Source organism: Myotis yumanensis, unplaced genomic scaffold (genome assembly GCF_028538775.1).
Source record: "Myotis yumanensis isolate MYYU_CA2020_CCGP unplaced genomic scaffold, mMyoYum1.0.hap1 SCAF_1, whole genome shotgun sequence".
NCBI lineage: Eukaryota > Metazoa > Chordata > Mammalia > Chiroptera > Vespertilionidae > Myotis > Myotis yumanensis.
Window position 1 is genome coordinate 64,525,290 of NW_027223752.1, and position 23,225 is coordinate 64,548,514.

Here is a 23,225-nt window from a genome sequence, read left to right on the forward strand (position 1 = left end):
AACTTTTGACCTCCTATTAATGAATATATCAGGTGCCAATGGAAGAGTTATGAGTGGAGATTTGTTTTCTGATAAATCCATTATCTGTAGCCTGATTTCAGACCTTTATGATATTCTGGGCCTCAATATCCTATTTTGGGCATTGTACTCTTGCCATCTAACAGGGAAACCACTTTTAGTGCTGCCATCCAAATGTCCAGATTTCTAGAGATTAGAAAAATTACTAACTTTAAATATGCATGTTTTTAAAATATGGTATTTTCTACTGATAAACTCAAATATAGTCTAACTTTAAAATTCTGTGAGTTCTTTTAACTTATACGATTCAATTTAATTGACAAGAGTATGTGGCAAAACATATTTCACATTTTTGGATTGTTCCCTGTGAGACATCTATTGTGAGATTGCTGCAGGCTGTCATTTTTGTCTGTCATCCAGGATTTGCTGGCCCAAGTGTTGTGTACTGGACTTGGTGTTGGTCACAAGGGGGAGGGAACTTGCGGTGAGCCAGCCGGTTTTGTTATTGCTTTACAATTAAAAGCATATGAAACAGATACAGCTTATTAAGGTTGTTTTTTATAAATAACATAAACTTAAATAACAAAACAATAAAGTTCATATACAACTTAAAATAGAGTTTAATGCTGTAACCACCAAAAAGAAAAAGCATGATTATTTGTGGGGAAAACATTATTATAAGCCATATTCCTGAATATGAATTATACAAAAGATAGATTATATTACTTGAATTTTAACTTTTAGGGATTATAAAATGTTTTTTTGTGGCAAGTGAGATGAAGTACAGTATTATTACCATTATTGCTATTTTATATACAAAATTTTTGAAAACATCCTTGTAGCAATACCCTTTCAATTTGAGCAGCATTAGGAATTTTGTTCCTGTTAGTAGGCACAAAAATGTTCTAATCATATACTTTGTATAACTATTCAATTCCATAATAGAATTTTTGAGAATATTTCTTCTTTTCTGATTAGAGTTTAAGTGAATTATAATTTTTCACTAGAAAGCATTTCAGCTACTGCTCATCTTTCATAGTTAGCATTGGCTTGATTATCTGACAAATCATTCCAGCAGCCTTTAGGTCTGACATATCTTATATAACATCATCTGCATTATTATTATTATAGCAGCCATTTAATAAGCAGAAAAGAATATTTAAATAATCATTATCAGATAATCAAATCTAACATACTCTTAAGGGTAAATTAATTTAAGAAAAAAATTACTATTACTAACATCATGATTGTACAACCAGTTTTACAATTTTTTACAACTTTTAGTTACTAAATCTGATTTTTGTGTTTATTTTTCAAACCTTTTTAATGCAGTCTCTTAAAATAAACATAATGCGCAAGTCCAGCTTGATCAGTTTTTCAGTAGTTTTCCAGCCTTTCTTGGTTACTTAGAGAAGAGAAAAGAAAAGAAAAGAAAACAGTCCACTTAAAGAAATCTCCCTGCTGGAACTGGTTTCTTATATAGCATATATGATTAGGTTATTGCCATAGGAAGAAAGTGAGCTGTTTTTTGTTCTTTCTTCGTTTTTTTTCCTCTTACAGGCAACCCCTTTTGACTTAAGGCAACAAACATTTCTCCTCCACCATGTGTCCATTTAGCTGATGCATATGTGTTATAATGGTTTTCCAGGATTAATTCTTTGAAGTTGCAATCTTCATTGCACTCTTTCTGTTAAAACAACAAACAAACATTAGCCAAATGATTTTTAGAGCGGCTCAATTAAACAAAGAGTAAGCAATAATATTTGGTAGAATTAAAGCATATATGACTTTTTTTAGTGGGCATAATTGCAGTTTACACATTTGCAAAAAAATAAGATCTTAAATTTAAAAATAAAATGATTCACATTTAGTTATGCTACATGGTTTCAAACATGTAGCTTTGGGCAGTCAGTTGCTTCTGTTCTTTAATAATGGGAGTGATTTCCCCCTAATTAGCAGCTCTCATTTTACTGTGCCTGCCACTCATTCCCTAGTCACCACTGAAACTTTGATATGACTAGCAGAGCCTCTGCCTTCCTCAGCTGAAAGACATATTTCACAACCTTTATTTCCTACTACACTGTCTGCAATAGTGATGGAAAATAAAAGATGAATTTATTTGTTCATCCATCTAATTATTCATTCATTCAGTTAAACCTGTGTTTTTATGTAATTAACCTGTGCCAGGTATTGTGCTGGACTCTGAGAATACAAAAGAAAGCTAGCTATACTTTATTACTGTAGGATGAACTGTTACATATTTTACATTGTAATAAAGTAAGAACAATGGTAATACTTGCAGTTCAAAGCCCATAATTTTGGGATTGATAAACAAACTTCTGAATTCCCCCCCGCCCCAAGAATTTCCATGTCAGCCATGTGCAAATTGGGTGAACTCTAACAATAGAGCTTTAGTACTGATGGATGGAAATTTTAGATTTTAAATATCTAAAATGCACATGGAATGTTAGAGCTGGAAGAATCCTTAGAAGTTCGCTAGTTTAGTTCATTTCACAAATGAAGAAACCATGTTCTTGGTAAAAATAAGTTTGGAAAATTAAGGCTATGCTATCAATTATTAATACCTTTGCATAGAGTTTTCCTTCCTTGTTCATTGCAAGAAAATATTCACTTTCCACCCCTTTGATTGCCACAATTCCAACTTCCACTGTCCTGATTTCCATAATATCTGCAAGGAATCACAGAAAAACATTTCAGTTATTTACTCAGCTTTGCACATTATGCAAGAATGGCCGTTTGTCTTTATTTCTGTTCAATTGGAAGTTAAGATTATTAATGTGATTATTTACTTAGCACATACACACAAACACCAGATCACTACTTCTTATTATATATGCGCAAACTACTGATTTTTTTTATTTTGTAGAAAAATATACTTATTTGGATTCAATGAAATAGTTACATACATGAATTTAGCTTTTTCTTCTCTAGAATCACATTTCTAGTTTACAAGAATAATAACATTAAAAAATAGCTAAGAATTGTCCAGCACTTATGTATTAACACATTTACTCACCACCCAGACTATGAGGCATGTACTCTTGTTATCCCCAGTTTACAGATCAAGAAGCTCAGGCAGAGAGAAATTTAGTAATTTGCCCAAATTCTCTCAGCTGGTAAATGGCAGAAGTGGAATTTGAATTGAGATGGCCTGGCTCTTAATCGTTATATCCTATATAATAAAAGCGTAATATGCTAAGTGTCCAACTGTTCAGTCGACCGCTCGACTAGTCACTATGATGCACACTGACCACCAGGGGGCAGGTGCTCCAACTGGTAGGTTAGCTTGCTGCTGGGGTCAGGCTGATCAGGACTCTAGGGCTGGATATCCCCTTAGGCCTTCCCATGGTCCCTCCCCGGCCAGCCGGCCTTGATTGGCCTGATTGGGCCCCAATCAGGACTGGGCGAGATGGCTCCAATCAGCCCACATCGCTGGCCAGGCCAAGGGACCTCACCTGTGCACGAATTCGTGCACCGGACATCTAGTAATACTATAAAAGCATAATAAGCTGACATCTTTATTTTTCTACTTAAACTATCTCTTTAAAAATATTGCTAACAGAATATCTCTTGAATATACTGAAATTTAATAAAAATCCAGTCAAAGCAATTGTAAATGATGGTAAACAGAGCCTAAACTTCAAAAAAAGATTAATAGTCAGTTTTGTGATACATGAAAAGATAATTTAAAACAAAATTATGAATCCTACTCATATGTTATTTTATAAATGTGTACCTAAGTAATTTTGAAATTAGTTTTACAAAACTTGTAGTTCCCACAAGAATGTTACACTATTATTTTGCATTATGTATATTTTCCTTAAGTGATATATTTTAATGACTCATACTAAATACAGTCAAACCTCAAGAAATTTTTAAAGATGATTTGGGAATTAAAAGTTTAGTGAACCTTTTTATGTAATTTCCATTAATTATACTTTCAACATGAAGGTGCAAACATGAGACATTCTCTTTCCTGCCCCTCACACAATACAAAGAAAATTCCAAGTCAAAATTATCTGTATAAATTGAGATTCCAAAAGCTATTTTATAAAATATTCATTTAATAAAAGGAAAATCTGATGTTTTACTCTATGCCTTTAGTTCATCCTCTTATTCTTTTTGCTTTGGTTTTCTTATCTAGAGAATAAAGTTGTTACTCTTTTCATCGGGATTAATGTAGCCTGGCTAATATTATCTGTCTCATATATGTGCTGCATATAGAAGCCACTTTCCAGTATACTGTGCTTGGCACCTGTCAGGGCTCATTTAATTGAGCATTCAGAGCTGCTCATCCAAAAACTGGGCTCTATATATAAAATGCAAAAGAATGGATATTAATCTTTCTAGGTGTTTATATAGTCAGGATGCATAGTACTGTACTATAATTTTAGGATACAAATTAAGGAAAATTGCCCTGGTTTCTGAATTCCGGAAGTTAAAAATCTAATATAGGCAGCAAACACATCTGTAGATATACCTTAATTGAATGAGAAAAAAACTTTTTGGAAAACACAGCCCTGAAAAGAAGGCTCCGGGAAACTTTAGCAATTGTTTACAAACACATGAAGGCTGTGATACTGGTGCAGTCATACAGCATTTAACGAATCTTCACTGAGAGCCAGTCTGTTCGAGGTCACTTCAGAGACAACCCGTGCCCTTTGGGAGCACTGTATCTGGTAACTAACTCTTCTTTGTGTGCATGAAAGGAATAGCTAAGGGAAATCATTTACAATGCCTCTGAGTCTGATTAGGTTATATTTGTACTAATACCATGAATGATACTGAAAAAATTCACTGATTTAACCTATTTGCAGTATATTCTAAATTGCAAATGTATCTATTTAAGAACATATGGAGCAGTGGGTTTCTAAACCCACTTACCACTGCAAAATTAAATGGAGAGGTCAGTGTTTTCCTTATCGTCAATCCATTTACTCCTGCTTCCCAGCCTTTATTCAATGTTATATTTTTTCGTAGATAGAAGAGTGCTGATGAATAGGCTTAGGATATCTTCCATGCTCAATTGTAATTAGGGAATGGAATCTGTAATGTTTGCTGGCTTTTCTTTTATAGACCAGTGTTCACACAATGTAACTATGATAGAGGAATTGTTGATTATGATATGCAGACAACTTCTCTTTCAGGTCCAGTCATGACAATATGCTTATATTGTCTCACCTCCAAACCCTTTTTTTCTCTATCCCCTACCTGTCCATTGCCCATCTTATTTTTGTTGCACTCTGATACTTCATAGGTGATGAATATTGTTCACTTTATCCCTCCACATGTCGGGGTTTATTATATTATTAAGGGTTTAGATTTTTAACAACCCAGTTCACAGTGAGCAATATCTGAACTGGTAGGTGCCTTATCAATGTAGATCCACAGATGGCAAATAGGCATATGAAAATATGCTCAATCTTTAAAGATTCTATCTTTAACTGGGATTAAAATAGACCTGAAATGATAAGGTTCCTGATTCAGGGATATTCTTAATTGTTTGATGTATTTAAATAATATCTTTCACTAGGAAATCAACAGAGTTAAAAGTAGAATGCCTGGGAGAATATTAAGTAGTGTTGGCAGAATCAATACCCTATCAGCCCTGACTTTCTAGTCTGTTCTTCCCTTGTGCTGTGCCCTCTTTTATTCAAAAGAACAAAAAACAAACCCTAAGAATGAAGAAACTACAGTGACGACTCTTTTGTTCAAATGCAGAATGGAAAAGTAATGTTCCTACAAATCCACAAAGATCTGTAGAAGAATGAACTATTTAAGGTTATTATATCCTGCCCTCCAACCCCACAAGCCAGGCAGTTGCTTGGAAAATATAAATAAAAATATATAGTGTGTCAATATTAAGGTGGCTATCCAAATAAGTTAATTGTACATGGTTTTTATTTACTGTATATTTTTTCTTTATACAAGAAAAATATAAGTTTATACTTTCTGGTGAGCCTAGATTTATGAAAGGCTACATACTGTATAATTTCAACTTTGTGAAATATAGACAGTTATGAGGAGTGATGTTATAATAGAAAAATACATTCTGGGGAGGGTTCACCTACACAGACAAGAGTTTGGGGAGAGATTAGAAGGGATGAAAATGTGAAGAATGGGATTTTTAACACAATGAAACTATTCTGTATGGTGTTGTAATAGTGGATACATGATGTTAGACATTTGTCAAAACACATGGAACTACATATACTAGTAGAAAAGAGTAAACTTTAGTGTAAACTATGGACTTTAGTTAATAATATGATTCATTATTGACTCTTCAATTTTAACAAATGTTCCATATTAATGCAAGTTGTTAATAATAGAAGAACTGTGAGGAGAGGTTGGGATGATATAACGGGAACTACTATCTACCCAATTTTTCTGTAAATCTAAAACTTTCTTTTAAAAGTATGTTAATTTAAAATACAGTCTAGATTTTAATTAACAATATAATATGATTGAATGTGCAAGACACTTTTTATACTGGCATTTTTATTACTTATTCTTGTCCCAAATATGTAGTATATCTGGTGTTTATTATTAGTTACTGCTAATAATGTCTTCAGTGATGGATTAAGATCTGCCTACCAAGTTTATGACTTCTCTTTGTGAAATATGGACAGCTATGAGGAGTAAGATTATAATAGAAACACACTTTGGGAAGTTAGGAAATACAAAATTCTGTATACAGGTGACTGTATATGTGTATTATCTCTCAGGAGCTTTGGGATGGAAAAATCACTAAGGTCCAGTAATATTTAGAAGCCTGATGTCATAAAAATATCTGGACATGAATAAAATGTATATCAAAATTCAATTAGAATTTTCTCTTACTACAGAAAAAGAAAATGAATGATACCCAGCAGTATGTGCCAATTGCTAAAAAGAATAGGATGGAAAATCACTTCAATAGAAATTCAAAAGGAAGATGTATTGAATATCCCAGGTGATCAAGGGAGGAGTTGAGGAACAGACAAAACTTGAGTGAGATCTTGAAGGATGGATAAGGTTGAAATAGGTGCGATGGAAACATAGGGTGGAAACATCATTCTAATTGGAAAAGTTTACGTAAGACCATTGAGTCAAAGATTCCAAAGTCATGTTCAGAAGAGAGAAACTACAGCTGTCTGGAGTAGGAAGTGTCTCTAAGTAATAGAAGAAGGTGGAAAGGAGTTAAGACGAGATTGTTGAGGGCCTTTATTGTCAATTTAAGGAATTTTAACTTTTGTTTGTAGACAGTGAGTCATTGGAGGTTTGAAATTTGAAAAATGTCAATATCCCAAGAAACTAGAAATACCAATAGAGGATATATGCACCCCTATGTTCATAGCAGCACAATTCACCATAGCTAAGATTTGGAAACAGCCTAAGTGCTCATCAATAGATGAGTGGATTAAAAAACTGTGGTACATCTACACAATGGAATACTACATTGTGGTAAAAAAGGAGGAGTTCTTACCATTTGCAACAGCATGGATGGAACTGGAGAGCATTATGCTAAGTGAAATAAGCTAGTTAGAGAAAGATAAATATCACATGATCTCACTATGAATGAATGAGCAACATAAACTGATGAACAAAAAGAGATCCAGAGACAGAGAAGCATCAATCAGACCGTCAAACCTCAGAGGGAAAGTAGGGGAGGGTGGGGGTAAGGAGGAGAGATCAACCAAAGGACTTATATGCAAGCATATAGGCCTAACCAATGGACACAGACAACGGGGGGTGAGGGCATGTGGGGGGGGCGGTATGGGAGGTACCGTGGGGATAAGGACACATATGTAATAACTTAATCAATAAAAAAATTAGAAAAAAATGTTAGAATATAAATTGTGTTTTAGGAAAATTAATTGGATGTGCAGTGTAGATAGGAAGAGAAAATGACAAAAACTGTATAAACCCAGCTTTTATTTTTCCTATGTTAATACTGTCTGTTGATGTTCACATTGACCTATAATGTGTTATTGTGATTTTTAAATAAGTTAATACATAAACATTTTTAAAATGTCTCACTTTATATTTCTAATGTAGGAAACAGCAGTAATTATAACCCATATGGAATAAAGCTCTTTGAAATCCTCAATAACTTTCAGGATTTTAAAGGGATCTCAAGAATAAAAAGTTTGAAAACAGTTTTTGTAAATTAATTCTATTTTTCTTGGGTGTTTAGTTGCAGTTTGACTGCACTTTATATATTGTACCCATATATTTGTGGGTTGAATATCTTTGGCTATTTTTTGTATAGCACTCTATATACATGGGCTTATAAATTAAAACTCCACTGCACATGCATACAGAAATCCCCAATGCGCTCCATAATGTCTGGAGAATTTCTTGCAAATTATAATTAAATTATGTAAGTAAATAGTAACCTATGTTAAACATTCATGTTTGATCAGCTTGGTTTCTAGTTTAATGTTAGTATGGCTTTAATTAAAGAATAAGGCTAAGGTATATATTTATACCGCTATGACTTTTTACACGATTATAAGGATAGCAAAGAATTTTTCTAAATATATGCTGTAGTTGTGACATATTAAAATCCTGTATCTCAGTCTTATGTCTTTCACATATCTTGCATATAATTACTGCAGTTATTATTGTATGTGTGCTTGCTGTTTTAAGTTCAAAATAATTGCCCTCAAAGAACAGTAGACTGATGATTCTCTCTCCTCCTAGTTTCCCTTAGATATCTTCAGTCCTTCTCTTCCTTGCAAAAGGAAGAGATACCCACTTTCCAAATGTTTTCCTTAATTAGGGCTGTTGTAAGATCTTCATAGACCTTAGGTACTGCTATTTCCTGAGACTAACCTACACAGATTAAATATTAAGATACTAGAGGCCTGGTGCACAAAATTCATGCACAGGAAGCAGGGGGTGTCTCTCAGCCTGGTCTGCACCCTCTCGCAATCCGGGATCCCTTGGGTAGGGTCCCTAGGCCTGGCCAGTGATCAGGGCCTATCAGGGCTTTCCTTCCCCCGGCTACTGGCAGCTGGCCCCACTCTCACCACTGCCACTGCTTGCCATCTGTGTGGCACTGCCCCCCCACCACCACCGGTTGCCTCCCTCTGCAGGTGACAGGTGTGGGATGTGATCGGTTGGCTGGCCTGGACCTCCCTCTGTGGGGCGATTGCTGGCCACCCCCACACATCTGCCACAGCATCACTGGCCAGTGGCCTGGGCCTCCCTCTGTGGGGCAATTGATCACCAGGCCCCAGATCAATTGCCCTGCAGAGGGAGACCCTGCCCACCCACTACAGTGCTGCCAGCAGAGTAGCCTGGGCCTCTCTTTGTGGCCACCAGCTGAATGGCCTGGGCCTCCCTCTGTGGGACAATGGTGGGGGCCCCCCAACCAATTACATCGCACCCACCTTGGCTGGCCTGGCACCAGTGCGTGTCATAGCTTGGTCATCTGGAAGGTCATCCAGATGGTCGTTCTTCTATTCAGTTGTTCAGTCAATTTGCATATTATGCTTTTATTATTATAGATTTCTCATCAGATACAATATTTTATAATTATTTCAAAGTTTTGTATAAATTTTTTTTGAAATTATTTGGCCTAAAGGAACCAATTGAATTTACCATTATCTATAATTTTTTGTAAGTATTGTACATTCTTAGGATCTCTTACAAAATGAAAAATTATCAAATCATTTTCAAATTTTATGGAAAAAATTATAAATTTTATGAATTTGACTTAATGGTATGTTTTATATGTTAAGTATTTGCTAATCTTTGTTTTAATTTTCTTTTCAATTCTCATTGCTAATACTTAATTTTAAAGGTTTAAATATATTTGTAGGCCCTTGAATTTCTCACAGTCTCTAGGGTCTTTGCCTGTGGGCCAGTTGAATAAAATGCTCTTAACTCTGGAATCTTCTCAAAAGACTTCTCCAGTTCCCTTTAACTAGTACCACATTTACTCTACTCAAAGTGTAGAGTAAATCTCATTTTCCTCAATTTAACTCTTGTATTCTAACTTCTAATGTCTTTATTGGCTTTCTCTCTTCAGGCTCATCATTGAGCTCCTAAGTGCTAAATCCAAGAGTTTTTTTAGATAATGATAACTTTCTTCTATGCATCTTTTGGCACTCTGGACATCTCATAGTCTGTCCCTAAACCTCACTGTTTCTCTAATCCTGCACTTCTCTGATTAATTTATTCAAAAATGATTAATTTTGTGTAACCATATCTATAGATATTTTTTGCTAATTTATTATTTATTTAACTTAAAAGTCTTTTTTTTTCATGTCACTGTCTGAAATACATTTTATATTTTTAGTTTTAAGTATATATTTTAAATTCATCTGGAATTAACATGGGGGTATGGTAAAGATGAAACTCTAAACTGGTATTTTTTCCTGAAAATAGCCAGTTTTTTCACCATTACTTATTAAATATTCCATTTCTTTTTTACCGATGCAATGCCTATCTTTTGCCTTTTATTGGTCATCTTGTTTTGTCCAACTGATTTATCTGTCTGCTGTATACCCACATTATTGAACATTACCAATTTTGAAGTGGCTCATTACATTTATTGGTAGCTCTGATCCTAGGTGTTACTAAATGTGTGTATATAGTCAGAATAAATCAATATCTTTTCCACATAAACTCTTTCAAGTAGATAAAGATACTGGTCATGCACTCATTGGGCAAAGCATCTGCAGCTTCTTCAGCCCTTCCTCATTCAACATGGACTCCAGACTCTTCACCAGCTATATATCATTGCCTTAAAACCAGCTTCTCAGCAGGAACTAGACCAACATAGATATAATAGTCTAAGACAGATAATTAGTCATTATTTCCCTTAGTATGGACCTTAACCACTGTAATGTAATTTCACCATTTTTAAGGAAAAATTGTTATCATTTCATTATTTTGAAGTTTTGATATAATAAAAAGTGTGTCTATCAAAAAAGAAATTTTATTTCAGATTAGTATATTTTCAAGGGTATTTTTTATAAAAGCTGTTTAATTATAACAAGTCATATCTATAACAATAAAAGCATAATATGCAAATAGACCAAATGGCTGAAGAGCAAAATGACTGTCCAGAGAACCTTCCGGATGAAGCCAGGGCTGCAAGGGCCGAGCCCTTTGCATGAATTTCATGCATCGGGCTTCTAGTTTTAGATATAGAGACATATATCAACTGTTCCCTTTTAACAAATGATGAGTGCTTCTTTTTAAATTAATTATTCAATAAAGCATGGGTTCGTGAACAAATAAATTTCAGAATCATATGTGATATGTGCAGAATTTAAAATGTATTAAAATAAATATAAATTAAAATATAAATGTCATAGCATTAAAGATGTCAAAACATACTTTCTTACTCTGATCTGATATTGGAATAATTCTAGTCTGTTCTTTAAAAATTAGCTCACTTATTTTTACAATCTTACATAGTTTCTAACATGATATAGGAGAGATACTATCATTCTGCTATTTGCAAATAGTGCTTCACAAATGAAGTATTGCTAGTGAACAGAATCATTATACACCCCACCAAAAAAATAAAGCAAATTCTAGTATGATTGTCAGAATATATTCTGCAACATACAAATTATTTAACAAATATTTGTTGAGTATTTACTATTGCTGAACCCCATTCTAAGCACAGGTATTTACTGACCTAGAGAAAATTATCTAGAAATGAATTGTGGAATTATCTTAATGTTTCCTATTAATGTTTAAGTCAGTAATTTCTATGCTTCCTATTGTTAATCGACAGCCTGTTAAGGTTGTAAATTTAACAGCACATGACAATGAATGAACCTATTTATATAATAGTGAGAACAACTGTGATTTGATTAAATAATGAAAGAATGAGTAAACTGGGTCATGAGCAAATTTATCTCATCTTTCTAATTACCAAGCATCCATATTTGATAAAACTGTGAAAGCACTCAAACAATTTTTTCTAAAATGGAAAAAATATATAATTAATTTTAGAAAAACTAGATAGAAGTTGGAAAAGATTTGTTTTTATGCCTTTAGTTAAATTAATCCCCCAAACACCTTGGAAACTTCTGGGTAGTATACATACAATTTATTGAGGAGTGAGTTGAATTTCTTAATTCCCTTACTATTATATAAATTATTTTAAAACCAGTGACATACTGGTGGCTTATATTGAGGTTATAAAATGCCCAGGACTTCATTCATGTAAATCATATCTCCTATGTTTTGTTGTCATGCAACTCATTTTTTCATTGCAGTTTGGATCTTTATATTTCTGTCTGATTTTGAGTATTCCTGGCTATCATACTTTTTAAAGTTTTAATTCAAATACCTCAAATTTTGTATGTAAATTGACAAGGAATAAATTATAAATAAATGATATATGAATATATTAGAAAATTTTGACACCAACATATTAGCTATTCCTTTCATTTAGTTGTTATTGGCAAATTTGAGATATGTCTTAATCTCTAATATACAATGCATTTCTTTTGCATCTACTATTAATCATTGAACTATGCTTTTTATACCATTTTAAGTTAAACATTTTAACCCCACCCCTTCTTTCATTAGGCATACTGGGTTTTCTGTTCTCTCTTTGTCTTATCTCCTTAAATCTTCAAGCTTATGACAACACATTGTCATTCATTATGTCATTCATTCTTTCATTAAATCATATATAGGAATTTTTCTCCCCAATTTCATGAGCAAAGAATATTCATTGTTCCTTTATTTCCTTTCTCCTCTTCTTCCTAGCAATATAATTTTTAGCTTGCTGCACAAAATAAACATTACATTTCCCAGTCTCCCTTGCAGTTCAGTGTGGCCATGTGACCAAGTTCTAGCTAGTGCGACATGTGAAGGGTCTCATAGCAACAATGAGAAATCTTCCATAAGAGATAGCCAGCAGGAGCTCTTTGTACCCACTTTTTCTTTTTTTATTCCATTCTCCTGCTGGAAGTTAGATTCTACCTTTGATTGTGAGAACAGGGAGATTGTGAAACAGTGAGATTGTTGAACAATGAGCTGAATGGAGCTTGGAAATTCCCAGATGTTTCTGTAGAACAGAGTTATCATGTCTCCAGATGTTTGTTGGAAGGAGAAATAAATATTAGGTTTGTTTAAGCCAAACATAATCTTACCTAATGCAGTTCAATTTCATTTTCCTGTCAAAAACATTGTTCATAAAATGTACATAAAAATTCAGGAGCCCATTTTTTTTAGTTATTCTAAGCCAAGAACCAGAAATAGAAGTCCTGTTTTCAACACTATTGTTAATAGGCAGTTTATAGCTGTTCCTTTAATTTCTAAAGTCATGAGATAAACTAGAAGAAGAAATGAAAACAATACCTGTGCTCTCATGTCTTTCATTTTCCTATTCAGAATTTCAGTGTGACTAAAGATCTCAAGTTTCTTTGATGTTGTCATTCATTCCCACATGTGTCAGCATTCAGTGAGCTTGATGAATCTTCACTAGTTTTCCTTTACATCTTGATACAATGTCAGGAATACCCCAAGCAAGCCACCTAGTAAATTGTGTCAAACCTGTGTTCAATTGCTTGCTAACCAGTAAATAACCTCATTTCAGAAAGCTTTTCTGAATGCTCCTCATTGTTACATAAAGCATGAGATGCGATTGTCAATCTTTCAGAAAGACCAGATTTACCATTCTTAGTTAGAACATCATAACTGTTCATTTGTGAGAAAGACAATTGTTGAGATGCTTAACTATGTTCAGCACTCTGGATATAAGTTGTCTTTCTTTACCTTATCAATTTATTTTATTGGCCATATTCTTAATGGTAGTTTGGATTCCCTAGCCTCTTTAGATTAATTTTCTTCTTGGCTTCCTTCCTGAATTAGTTTTTTATCCCTTTAAAAATGCTTACCTTCTCTAATAAGCTGAAACATAGAAAAGAGTGCCTCAAGCCTTTGTACTTTCACATATAGCCAAGAAAAATAGCTTATAAATTCTACACGTGATTAGTGACCATTGCAGACACAAGAACAAACACAATAGATACATCCCAGGTCACTTCAAATTGCTCCCTTGTATCCCGTATGTCCTGGAATTTTTCCCCGAAAGCTGTTGAGCTCCTGGAAGCATTTCTTTCAATGTTCTGGATGGTTCCCTTGTCAATGCCTCTATACTTTGTTAATTATCTAGGAAGTGAAGCATAATGCTGGATAAACCATGATGTCAAACATAGCTTCTTTCAGCAACTATGATAGAATGCAAATACTCAACATACTTGACAGCAATGATTGAAATTATTTCTATCTCATTTACTCATTTCTCTTGCTATGTCCATTTCCCCAACTTCTAGGCCCAGTGGATGTTTTGGCTAAGGAATAAGGATAAGAAGTTAGAGAAGTCAAGGATCATTTCAAATTTGACTGATTTTGAGAATGACATGCAAAAATTAGGGGGATGCTGTTTTTATTGGGTTGGAACTGATAACATGTTTGAGTTTTATGAAGACATTGAGCTTGATGTGATGGCATTTTTCTGTATCTTCCTAAATTTGGCATAAGCAAATCACTCTGTGATCCAAATCCACAATAAAGTTCTAGTTGTGCTTATAATTGTTTGTTAGCAATAAAAAAATCATTTTGCATGGCACAAAAAAATCAGAAGATATCAGACTAATAAAAACATGGTGATAATGTTAGTGTTTCAATTTTTTAATATTTAATATTTACTCAGTGTTCCCAATGTTCTCAGTGTTAAAAGAAGAGTATTTGTAGGTGTAACTCAATGTAACTTCTCATGTTCTCTCCTATCCCTACTTCCCTCTTTAATCTGCAACCACATCCTGGAATTTCATAATTTTCCATGCTCTGATCACAACACTAAGATCTTCAGAAGATGAAGCAAATCAGAATGTCTCAGTTTGACTATGATTACATGCAGGGCTTAAATTTTACTAGCATGAATGATATTAAGACATGTACTGAAGCATAATTATCGTTTCTATTTAATACCTTCCTCTGTTAAATGGAACATTGAACACTTTCGTTGTACCATGAGAGTGAGAATTCCTTGGTGTGATGTGGATAGAAAGTTCCTCAGTTCTCTTTCCTTATCATTATATCTCATTTTTAATTTGCTTATTATTATATCTTCCTAATACATTATAAACAATAACTCTCAATCATATTATTGCTATTATCCACCACTTTTAAAGGCTTGGCTTAGTTGTGACCAAGATCTCCATAGTTGAGTTCAGTCAATGATGCCAGTGGTTGTAAGTGAGATTCTCAACTACTTTTATTCTGCTATTTAGTAAAATCAGGGTATTTAAGTAAATAGTTTATTGAATTCTTAGTGACACCTAATAATTTAATCTATAAGTCACTGTTTTGACATTGAATACAAAAACAAAGCAATTTTTACTGTTCTGACTCTATGAAAGGTAATAAAAATTGTTGTACTATTAAAATCCAAATGATTTGTTAGTCTGAGATTTTTAGAATGAAATAAAATAATGGTTATATCATACACAATTTATTAGAATAAACTATAAAATATTTTTATGATTAAACTAATTTTAATGCTTCAAATAGAATAGAATACATTTAATTTTAAGAGTATCTCTGAAAGTAGCAGTTTTGTATATAAGATGGTACTCAGTGAAATGAATGATATATTTACCTCAAACCAAAATGATCCTTTAAAGCAAATATGATTGAAAGCAGAGTAACACAGTATTATATTGACCAAGATAGATAAATTGCTTATAAGAAAATAAGTGACTGATGTAGTATTTAAAACTTGTTTCATTCTTAAATTTATTTTAAAGATGGTTTACGAGTCATGTATTTTCTTGTAAGTAACTTCTATCATGAACCAAGTTTCATCAAATTATCCTATATAATAAAAGCCTAATATGCTAAGTGTCCGGTCATCCAGTTTTCTGTTCAACCAATCAAAGCATAATATACTAATGATATGCTAAGGCCACTAACTGCTCACTATGACGTGCACTGACCACCAGGGGGCAGATGCTCTAACCGGTAGGTTAGCTTGCCGTTGGGGTCCGGCTGATCGGGACTGAGCGAGAAGGGCTGGACATGCTTGGAGCCCTCCCATGATCCCTCTCCAGCTGGCCAACCTCCCGTGTCCCTCCCGGCCCTGATCATACACCAATGAGGTCCCTCGGCCTGGCCTGCCACCCTCTTGCAATCTGGGACCCCTCAGGGAATGTCGGAGAGCCAGTTTCAGCCCAATCCCACAGGCCAGGCCAAGGGACCCCACTGGTGCACGAATTTGTGCACCGGACCTCTAGTATAAGATAATATCCAATTAAGAAGATGTAGCTACCAATATTCTGTTTCAAGGTGTCAACCTAAAACATAGGCAGATGATCTTAAGTGATATATGCATGTTATTCAAAATTTACTTTCTCAAAAGTTATAGTAAAGCAGATAAACACACAACAAACTATCTTAGGTTGAATTAAATTTGTGCCATCAAGTAAGCAGAGTGACTACTTAACATGGAAGACAAATCTCTCTTTTCACTTTTAGGTAGCTATTAGGTGCACATGCTGAATTTGCTGTCTGGAGGCAATGATTCAGTGTTTGAGTTGGGAAAGAAGTGAGTTCAGCTTCCCCACATTTCTTTATTGACTTTCACTTGGAAGGTGACACAAAAGACTTTGTAGAGGTAGTGACTCCAACAGGTTCCAGGTTCTCTTACTTTTACCCATGAACCCTAGAATCCACTATTGTAAGATAACACAATTGATTCATTGGTTGATAATGCTAATCTTGTATTTGGGTCACTTTTTTAAAAAGCATGCCCTGTAGCCCTGTACAGGTGGCTCAGTTGGATGTCTCCTGTACATGAAGATGTCTCCTGTACATGAAAATGTTGTGGGTTCAATTCCCAGTCAGGGCACATACTTAGGTTGCAGGTTCAATCCCCAGTCAGGGTGTGTATGGGAGGCAACCAATTGATGTTTCTCTCTCACATTAATGTTTCTCTCTCTCTCTTTCTCCCTCCCCCCACTCTCTCTCTCTCTCTCTCTCTCTCTCTCACACACACACACACACACACACACACACACATACACACACAAACCAATACAAATCAATAAACATATCCTCAGGTGAGGATTTTTTAAAAAGTATACCCTGTAAAGCCAGCAAGAAAGAAACACAAATAGATAAATTATTACAGAAACTCAGAAAGTGTAATTCCCATCAAATCAGCATGAAAGTCAAAACAGTTGCAAATGATTGCACAATTGCTAGTATCAAATATAACTGAAATGTCCTGAAACAGAGAATTGATTCCACACCATCTTCATCAGTGCAGGATAAATCAATTACAGCTCTTATCAATCTTCTATCTATTCCATAATGATGTCCAAAACTACTTACATGACTTGTCAGGTTAAGTAAAAAGAACCATGCCATTCACTTAGGGATTTATTAAGAAAATAAATAAACATTAGACAATCTTTAGAAAGTACATAACATGTGGTACAGTGATGGCAGTGTTTTCTTTTGAAAGAATGTAAGTTGCAACAGCTTATTTCAGCGGGGTTAAAACCATGCCAGAATGAAAAGCAAACTATCCAGTTGTGCAACAAATAGGATGATTCCAGTGGCAAATTACTGAAAAATGTCATTGGAACAATGTTGAACCATATTGCACAGAAGTAAATTGCTATACCACTTTGCTGACTTTCTCCTTCTCCTTATGGCCTCTGGAACACCAGAGGACCAGTTTCTCCAGTGGGCCAGGGAAAACACGTTCCCTGCACCAGCTGGGAGGAAATACTCTTTTGTTTGCTCTGTAATCACTGTAAGTTTTCAATTTTTATTCAGAAAGAATTATTTAATCATGTCGAGTATTTACATCTGCTAAATACAACTTTACTATGTTCTAAAAGTGGCTCCGAAATGATCAGAATAGATGTGGATACTGTAATCCCAGAATATATGAGAAAAACTTCAGAAATGGAAATAATCTCTTTTTACTCCTAAGAAGTCTCTCATTTTCTGGCTTTTCCTGAAGTCTAAAATATCTTCAATAGGAAACCAAACTTTTCTTTATATAGGATTAGGGATAAGGTTCAAAATATAGATGTGTCTGGAGAGCAACACATACACATACACATAAACTCAGACTATGGGTGTAAGGACTATACCTTCTGTGAGAGGAGAGTTGGATTTTGCTAGAAGGGAATGAGCACAGTGGCACCACGAATGAAACTGAAAGGGGATGTGGTCATAAAAGGAAGAAGATGTGGAAACTTTCATTAATATTTTACTTTCAGCTAGCTTCAGGAGTCAAGACCTCTCAGATTCCATCTAATTCATAGAGTCACCAGCTCACAAGAGAAGCCACACATCCACTTTGTCCCTCTACTTTAACTATTACTAGGTCCTGTGAAGTATTGTTGTCTGGTATATATTTAATGTAATCTTTCCTATTTATCTCTCCTTTTTTAAATTTTATTTTTGACATTATTACAGATGTTCCCAATCCTCCCCCTTTTTGCCCACCTCCACCCAGACCCCGCCACCCCTCCCTCTGGCCATCACCCAATGTTTTCTGTGTCTGTGGGTTATGCATATATATTCTGTGTCTGTGGGTTATGCATATATATTCTGTGTCTGTGGGTTATGCATATATATTCTGCTAATCCCTTCACCTTCTTTCCTATTTATCTTTGTAACTTGTATTGAAATGTTCTGCCACCCAGCAATAAGATAATTCTAGATATTTCGTTTTTAGGTTCTGCTGGTAATCAGCATTGATAAACTAATGCATGATTTAAAGCCATTTTGGCCCTTGGCTCTCTTTGGAATTTTTAGGCACACAGTTTTTGCTAGCAGTCTAAATAATGAGTTCTAATGCGGAGTAGTTATATTTTTCATACAAATGAAACTGAAATGAAAAAGAAGAAAGTAATAAAAACATTTGGGTTTATAGAGGAAGACAATATTTAAACGGAGATCCAGACACCCTTTCTATACCACCAAATGTGTATCTAGTACTTCTTTTCTGTTTCCATTGCCATCATGTTCGCCCAGGCCTTTATTATTTGTACCTCAGCAATAATTACAGTTCCTTAAGCCTCTCTGTCTTTATATTTACCCTTTTCTGTATTCATGAAGGACATGCTGGAAGGGTTACTCTTTCACTCCAAATATCCTGAAACTTTCAATGGTGCACTCTATTAAAAAGCAAACCAAAATATTTTACTTGGATTTCAAAGCCCTCCAAAATCTGACTCCAGCTTACTTTTACAATTTTCTCCCATTGTTCCTCTACAACTTACATGAGCCTTTGGCCCCAATAAATTGTTTTGCTTATTGTCTTCCTCTATCATACAAATTGCTGGGCACTTTTCCTGCTCTGCTCACCAGTTCCAGTAACTACATAGAATCTCTATTTCAGTTTTTCCCAAACATTGCCTCATGGACTGGTTCCATGGAATCAAGTGATGAACTCTTTAAAAACTTTCAAATGCTCAATTCCAACTCCTCAGAAAGTCTGATCCAATGGGTCTAAGGTGAGGCTTAGGAATCAGTGTATTAATAGCTTTTATTTACTTGAGTGACGCTTTTCTTTCAATGCCAAACTTAAGTTCAAGTTTCTTCATAATATTTTACCTACTTTTCTTACATTAAGACCACACTGCTATACTATGAATTAGCACTCACTTCAATTCTTCTATTGTTATTCATAATTTTAGCCCTTTCCCCCTCTAAATTATAAGCAATTTAGAAAGACAGTCTTATACTCCTGCAAATCCCTGTTACTTAGTATAGGGATTTGTACTTGGCAGGCCCTCATTAAATGCTGAAGTAGATAGAATGATACAGAAACCCCGTATTAACTAGTGTCATATTAAAATTAGCAAATGAAAGTAATTATTCCAGTATTAAGGAATTAATGTGTTTTAATCATATCAGAAGAACTAAGGTTAAAAGATTGATTAACCAGAAGTATTTATTAAATTTCCTTCTAATTTTTATTATAGTTTTGGAGTCTATCTAATTCAATAAGTAGCATTAAACATTATGATTAATTTAAACAATAGTTCATCTTAGATTATATTTTATAGTACCAACTCAAAAGAGTTGAGAGAATTCCAAACATCTTTCATTTACTAACCAGTTATAGGTCTTTCTTTTTTGGTTTTGGCTAAACCTCTCTTGAATTTATTTATACTTTTAGCATGCAACACTTATATGAGTAACAACTTCCATATGTTTTGGTTTTGTGTAATATAGCATATCTATTTATCTGTCTTGCTCCTAGCATATTATGACTTTAAGAAGTGTATGCTAGTTCCAATATTTTATGAATTGACTAAAAAGTTTCTCTTATTAATATTTATATTGTTATGATTTTGCAGACATTGAATATAGTCCATCTTAATGTGGACCTTAATAAACATTTACTATTCTAGTTGATAGCTTATATTTTTTAGCCTATATCATGTATGTCTTACATCATTCATTTATTCATTCTAATTCCAGAATGCTTCCACTGTACTGTGTAGTCTTTATCGATACTAAGTGAAGAGGATGACATCTGTATTCCAGATGTAGATATACCATGTTATTTACACAGAACTATTAGAACATGTCCTGTTTTGTATCTTAACTTTATTCCTGATGATGCCCATTACTTTATTTGTCTTTTGGCTACAACTTCACATTAAGATAATATCTTTAGGGAAACATCCAAAGTGATTTCTTGGTGCCTTTTTTTGTAAGGAAGTTCTTGTTCAAAGCCCTTTATCTTATAAATATAATTTAAATTGTATTTCAAAATCTATTACATTCAAACTCATCTGCCAATTTTCTGCTGACCTATATACATATGTTCTGCCAGCATTTTAACATCATTAGCTTATTTCACTAATTTAAAAATGTTAGTATAATTTACAAACTTAGAATTTTCATTATATATTCTCATTGTTAGAAATATGTTGACTAAGTTGGGTCCTTTTATTGATCCCTGAGGAATCTCACTGTTATATATTTTTGTTCAAAATATTTATTCATTCAAACTTTTTTCTTATTTTGAATTTGTTTCTTTTTCTTTAACCAGTGATTCTCAGGATAATTGTCTAGAAATGGAGGTGGGGGCAGATACTGTTGGGCAAAGAATACCCTTCAGGTTTCAGGATTACTGGGACTTTTTAAGACCACACATATATTCCATGAAGATTCTGATACTTCCCCTCTTCCCGTCTTTGGAAAGTTATCCCCTGCACAATCTAGCACTCAAGGGACTTACCACTGTAAGTAGCCAATGATACCAATAGATGTGCTTGAAATAAGATACCTTATTTCTTGACCACATCAAATAATTGAAGGTCAAAAAAATTGTCTTCATGCTTTTTCTTCATAGAGCTTTAGTAAAGAGATATAATTTTCCCCTTACAGAAACTGCAACGTTTATTCTACAAATATCTTGAATACTTCATAGCAGCACAGTAGTGACATAGGGAAGATGAGGCAGAAGGAACTCTATGAGAAAGGCACAGAAGTATAAAACACGTGGCATGTTGAGATTAGTGTGCTGTGCTTAGAGCAGCGGTTCTCAACCTGTGGGTCGCGACCTCTTTGGGGGTCGAATGACCCTTTCATAGGGGTCGCCTAAGACCATCGGAAAACACATATATAATTACATATTGTTTTTGTGCTTAATCACTATGCTTTAATTATGTTCAATTTGTAACCATGAAAATACATCCTGCATATCAGATATTTACATTATGATTCATAACAGTAGCAAAATTACAGTTACGAAGTAGCAACAAAAATAATTTTATGGTTGGGGGTCACCACAACATGAGGAACTGTATTAAAGGGTCGAGGCATTAGGAAGGTTGAGAACTACTGGATTAGAGCATATACGAGTCAGACTGCCAAGAAAAGAAACAAGAAATATAATTAGGGACCAAATTATAAAAAAACTTACGTAGCTAGTTTAGTTTGGATTTTTATCCTGTGAGGATGGGAAGCAACTGAAAGGTTTTAAGATGCTTCTGTTAACAGTGTGGTAGATGGATTGGCAAGAGGCAAGACTATGATAGTGAAGAAATAATAACACTGTTCTAGGCAACAGCACTGATCCAAGACAAGGATGATGGGAGTTGGGGATTGGAGGTCAGTGTACTTGTTTTCTCAAATAAGTTGTATTTATATAAATAGTTAATATAAATCCTCAATCCTATTTAGAGTGATTTAGGACACAGTCTCTTAAAAGGCTTCAAAGTGTTGTTGATACATAGAAAATCTGATAATGCTATATCTACCACAGCACAGTCCCAATGTGCCAAAATTGACTTTATAAATGCCTAAGTTAGGAACTAGAGAAAAAAATGTTATTGATTATTATGATGTAAAATCAAGTTTTTAAAAAAATATTTTTATTAATTTCAGAGGGGGAGAGAGAGAGAGAGACATCAATGATAAGAATCATTGATCGGCTGCCTCCTGACACCTCCTACTGGGGATTGACCCTGCAGCTCCATCATGTGCCCTAACCAGGAATGGAACTGAACTGTGAACTCCTGGTTCACACTTAACCACTCTCAACTACTGAGCCACACCGGTTGAGCTAAAATCAAGTTTATCAGTAATGAATCATCTTCCAGAATACAGTCATCTCTTTATAAATTCCAACATCTTTACTAGACTGAACTACTTTATATTCTGATACCTCATTTGTTTATCTTTCCAAGTTGTGTGTTAATTAAAAGCATAATAAGTGAAGCAAGAGAAGGAGGGACAGAGAGCAGTCATGGAATCTGTGAGCAAAGCTATATTAACGTCACTGTGACCTTCCCCTGTGCTTTCCAGTTCTGTGCCATTGAGAGTGGATGGTGCACAAGAAATCAGGAGATATGAAGTTAAAATAGAATGAAGAGATAGTAGTAAGCTATATTTGCCCATTCTGGAAAAAAAATAGTGGGACTGGATTAAAGATATTTCTGGACAAAGGCTGTGTGAGAAAAGAAAGAATAGTAGAACAAACCCATATTAAGACATCTAATCTGAGACCACTTAAACTTTTAGACATATATATTAGGGGCTCACTATTCATCCTTCAAAATCCTTTCTTTGGAAAAGATTTTCAGCAAGAATCACATTCATATGTGATTAAGGCACAAAAAAGCAATAATCATTTTTTTCAAAACTGCATCTATTACATAAATCAGTGTACCCTAATAACC

At 34.3% G+C, this 23,225-nt stretch overlaps 2 protein-coding genes across 7 annotated transcripts in view; one reads left to right on the forward strand and one right to left on the reverse strand.

The window, feature by feature from the left end:
* The window catches only part of FAM227B (family with sequence similarity 227 member B), a 209,825-nt gene that overhangs the window by 81,530 nt on the left and 105,070 nt on the right, over positions 1 to 23,225 (forward strand). The window lies entirely within an intron of this gene.
* The window catches only part of FGF7 (fibroblast growth factor 7), a 64,330-nt gene continuing 41,739 nt past the window's right edge, over positions 635 to 23,225 (reverse strand). The window contains exons 3-4 of the mRNA XM_070423285.1: positions 2,604 to 2,707; positions 635 to 1,705 (exon numbers count right to left, since the gene is read on the reverse strand). Coding sequence (XP_070279386.1) covers positions 1,511 to 1,705; positions 2,604 to 2,707 — 299 coding nt within the window. The 3' untranslated portion in view covers positions 635 to 1,510. The remainder of the gene's footprint in view (positions 1,706 to 2,603; positions 2,708 to 23,225) is intronic.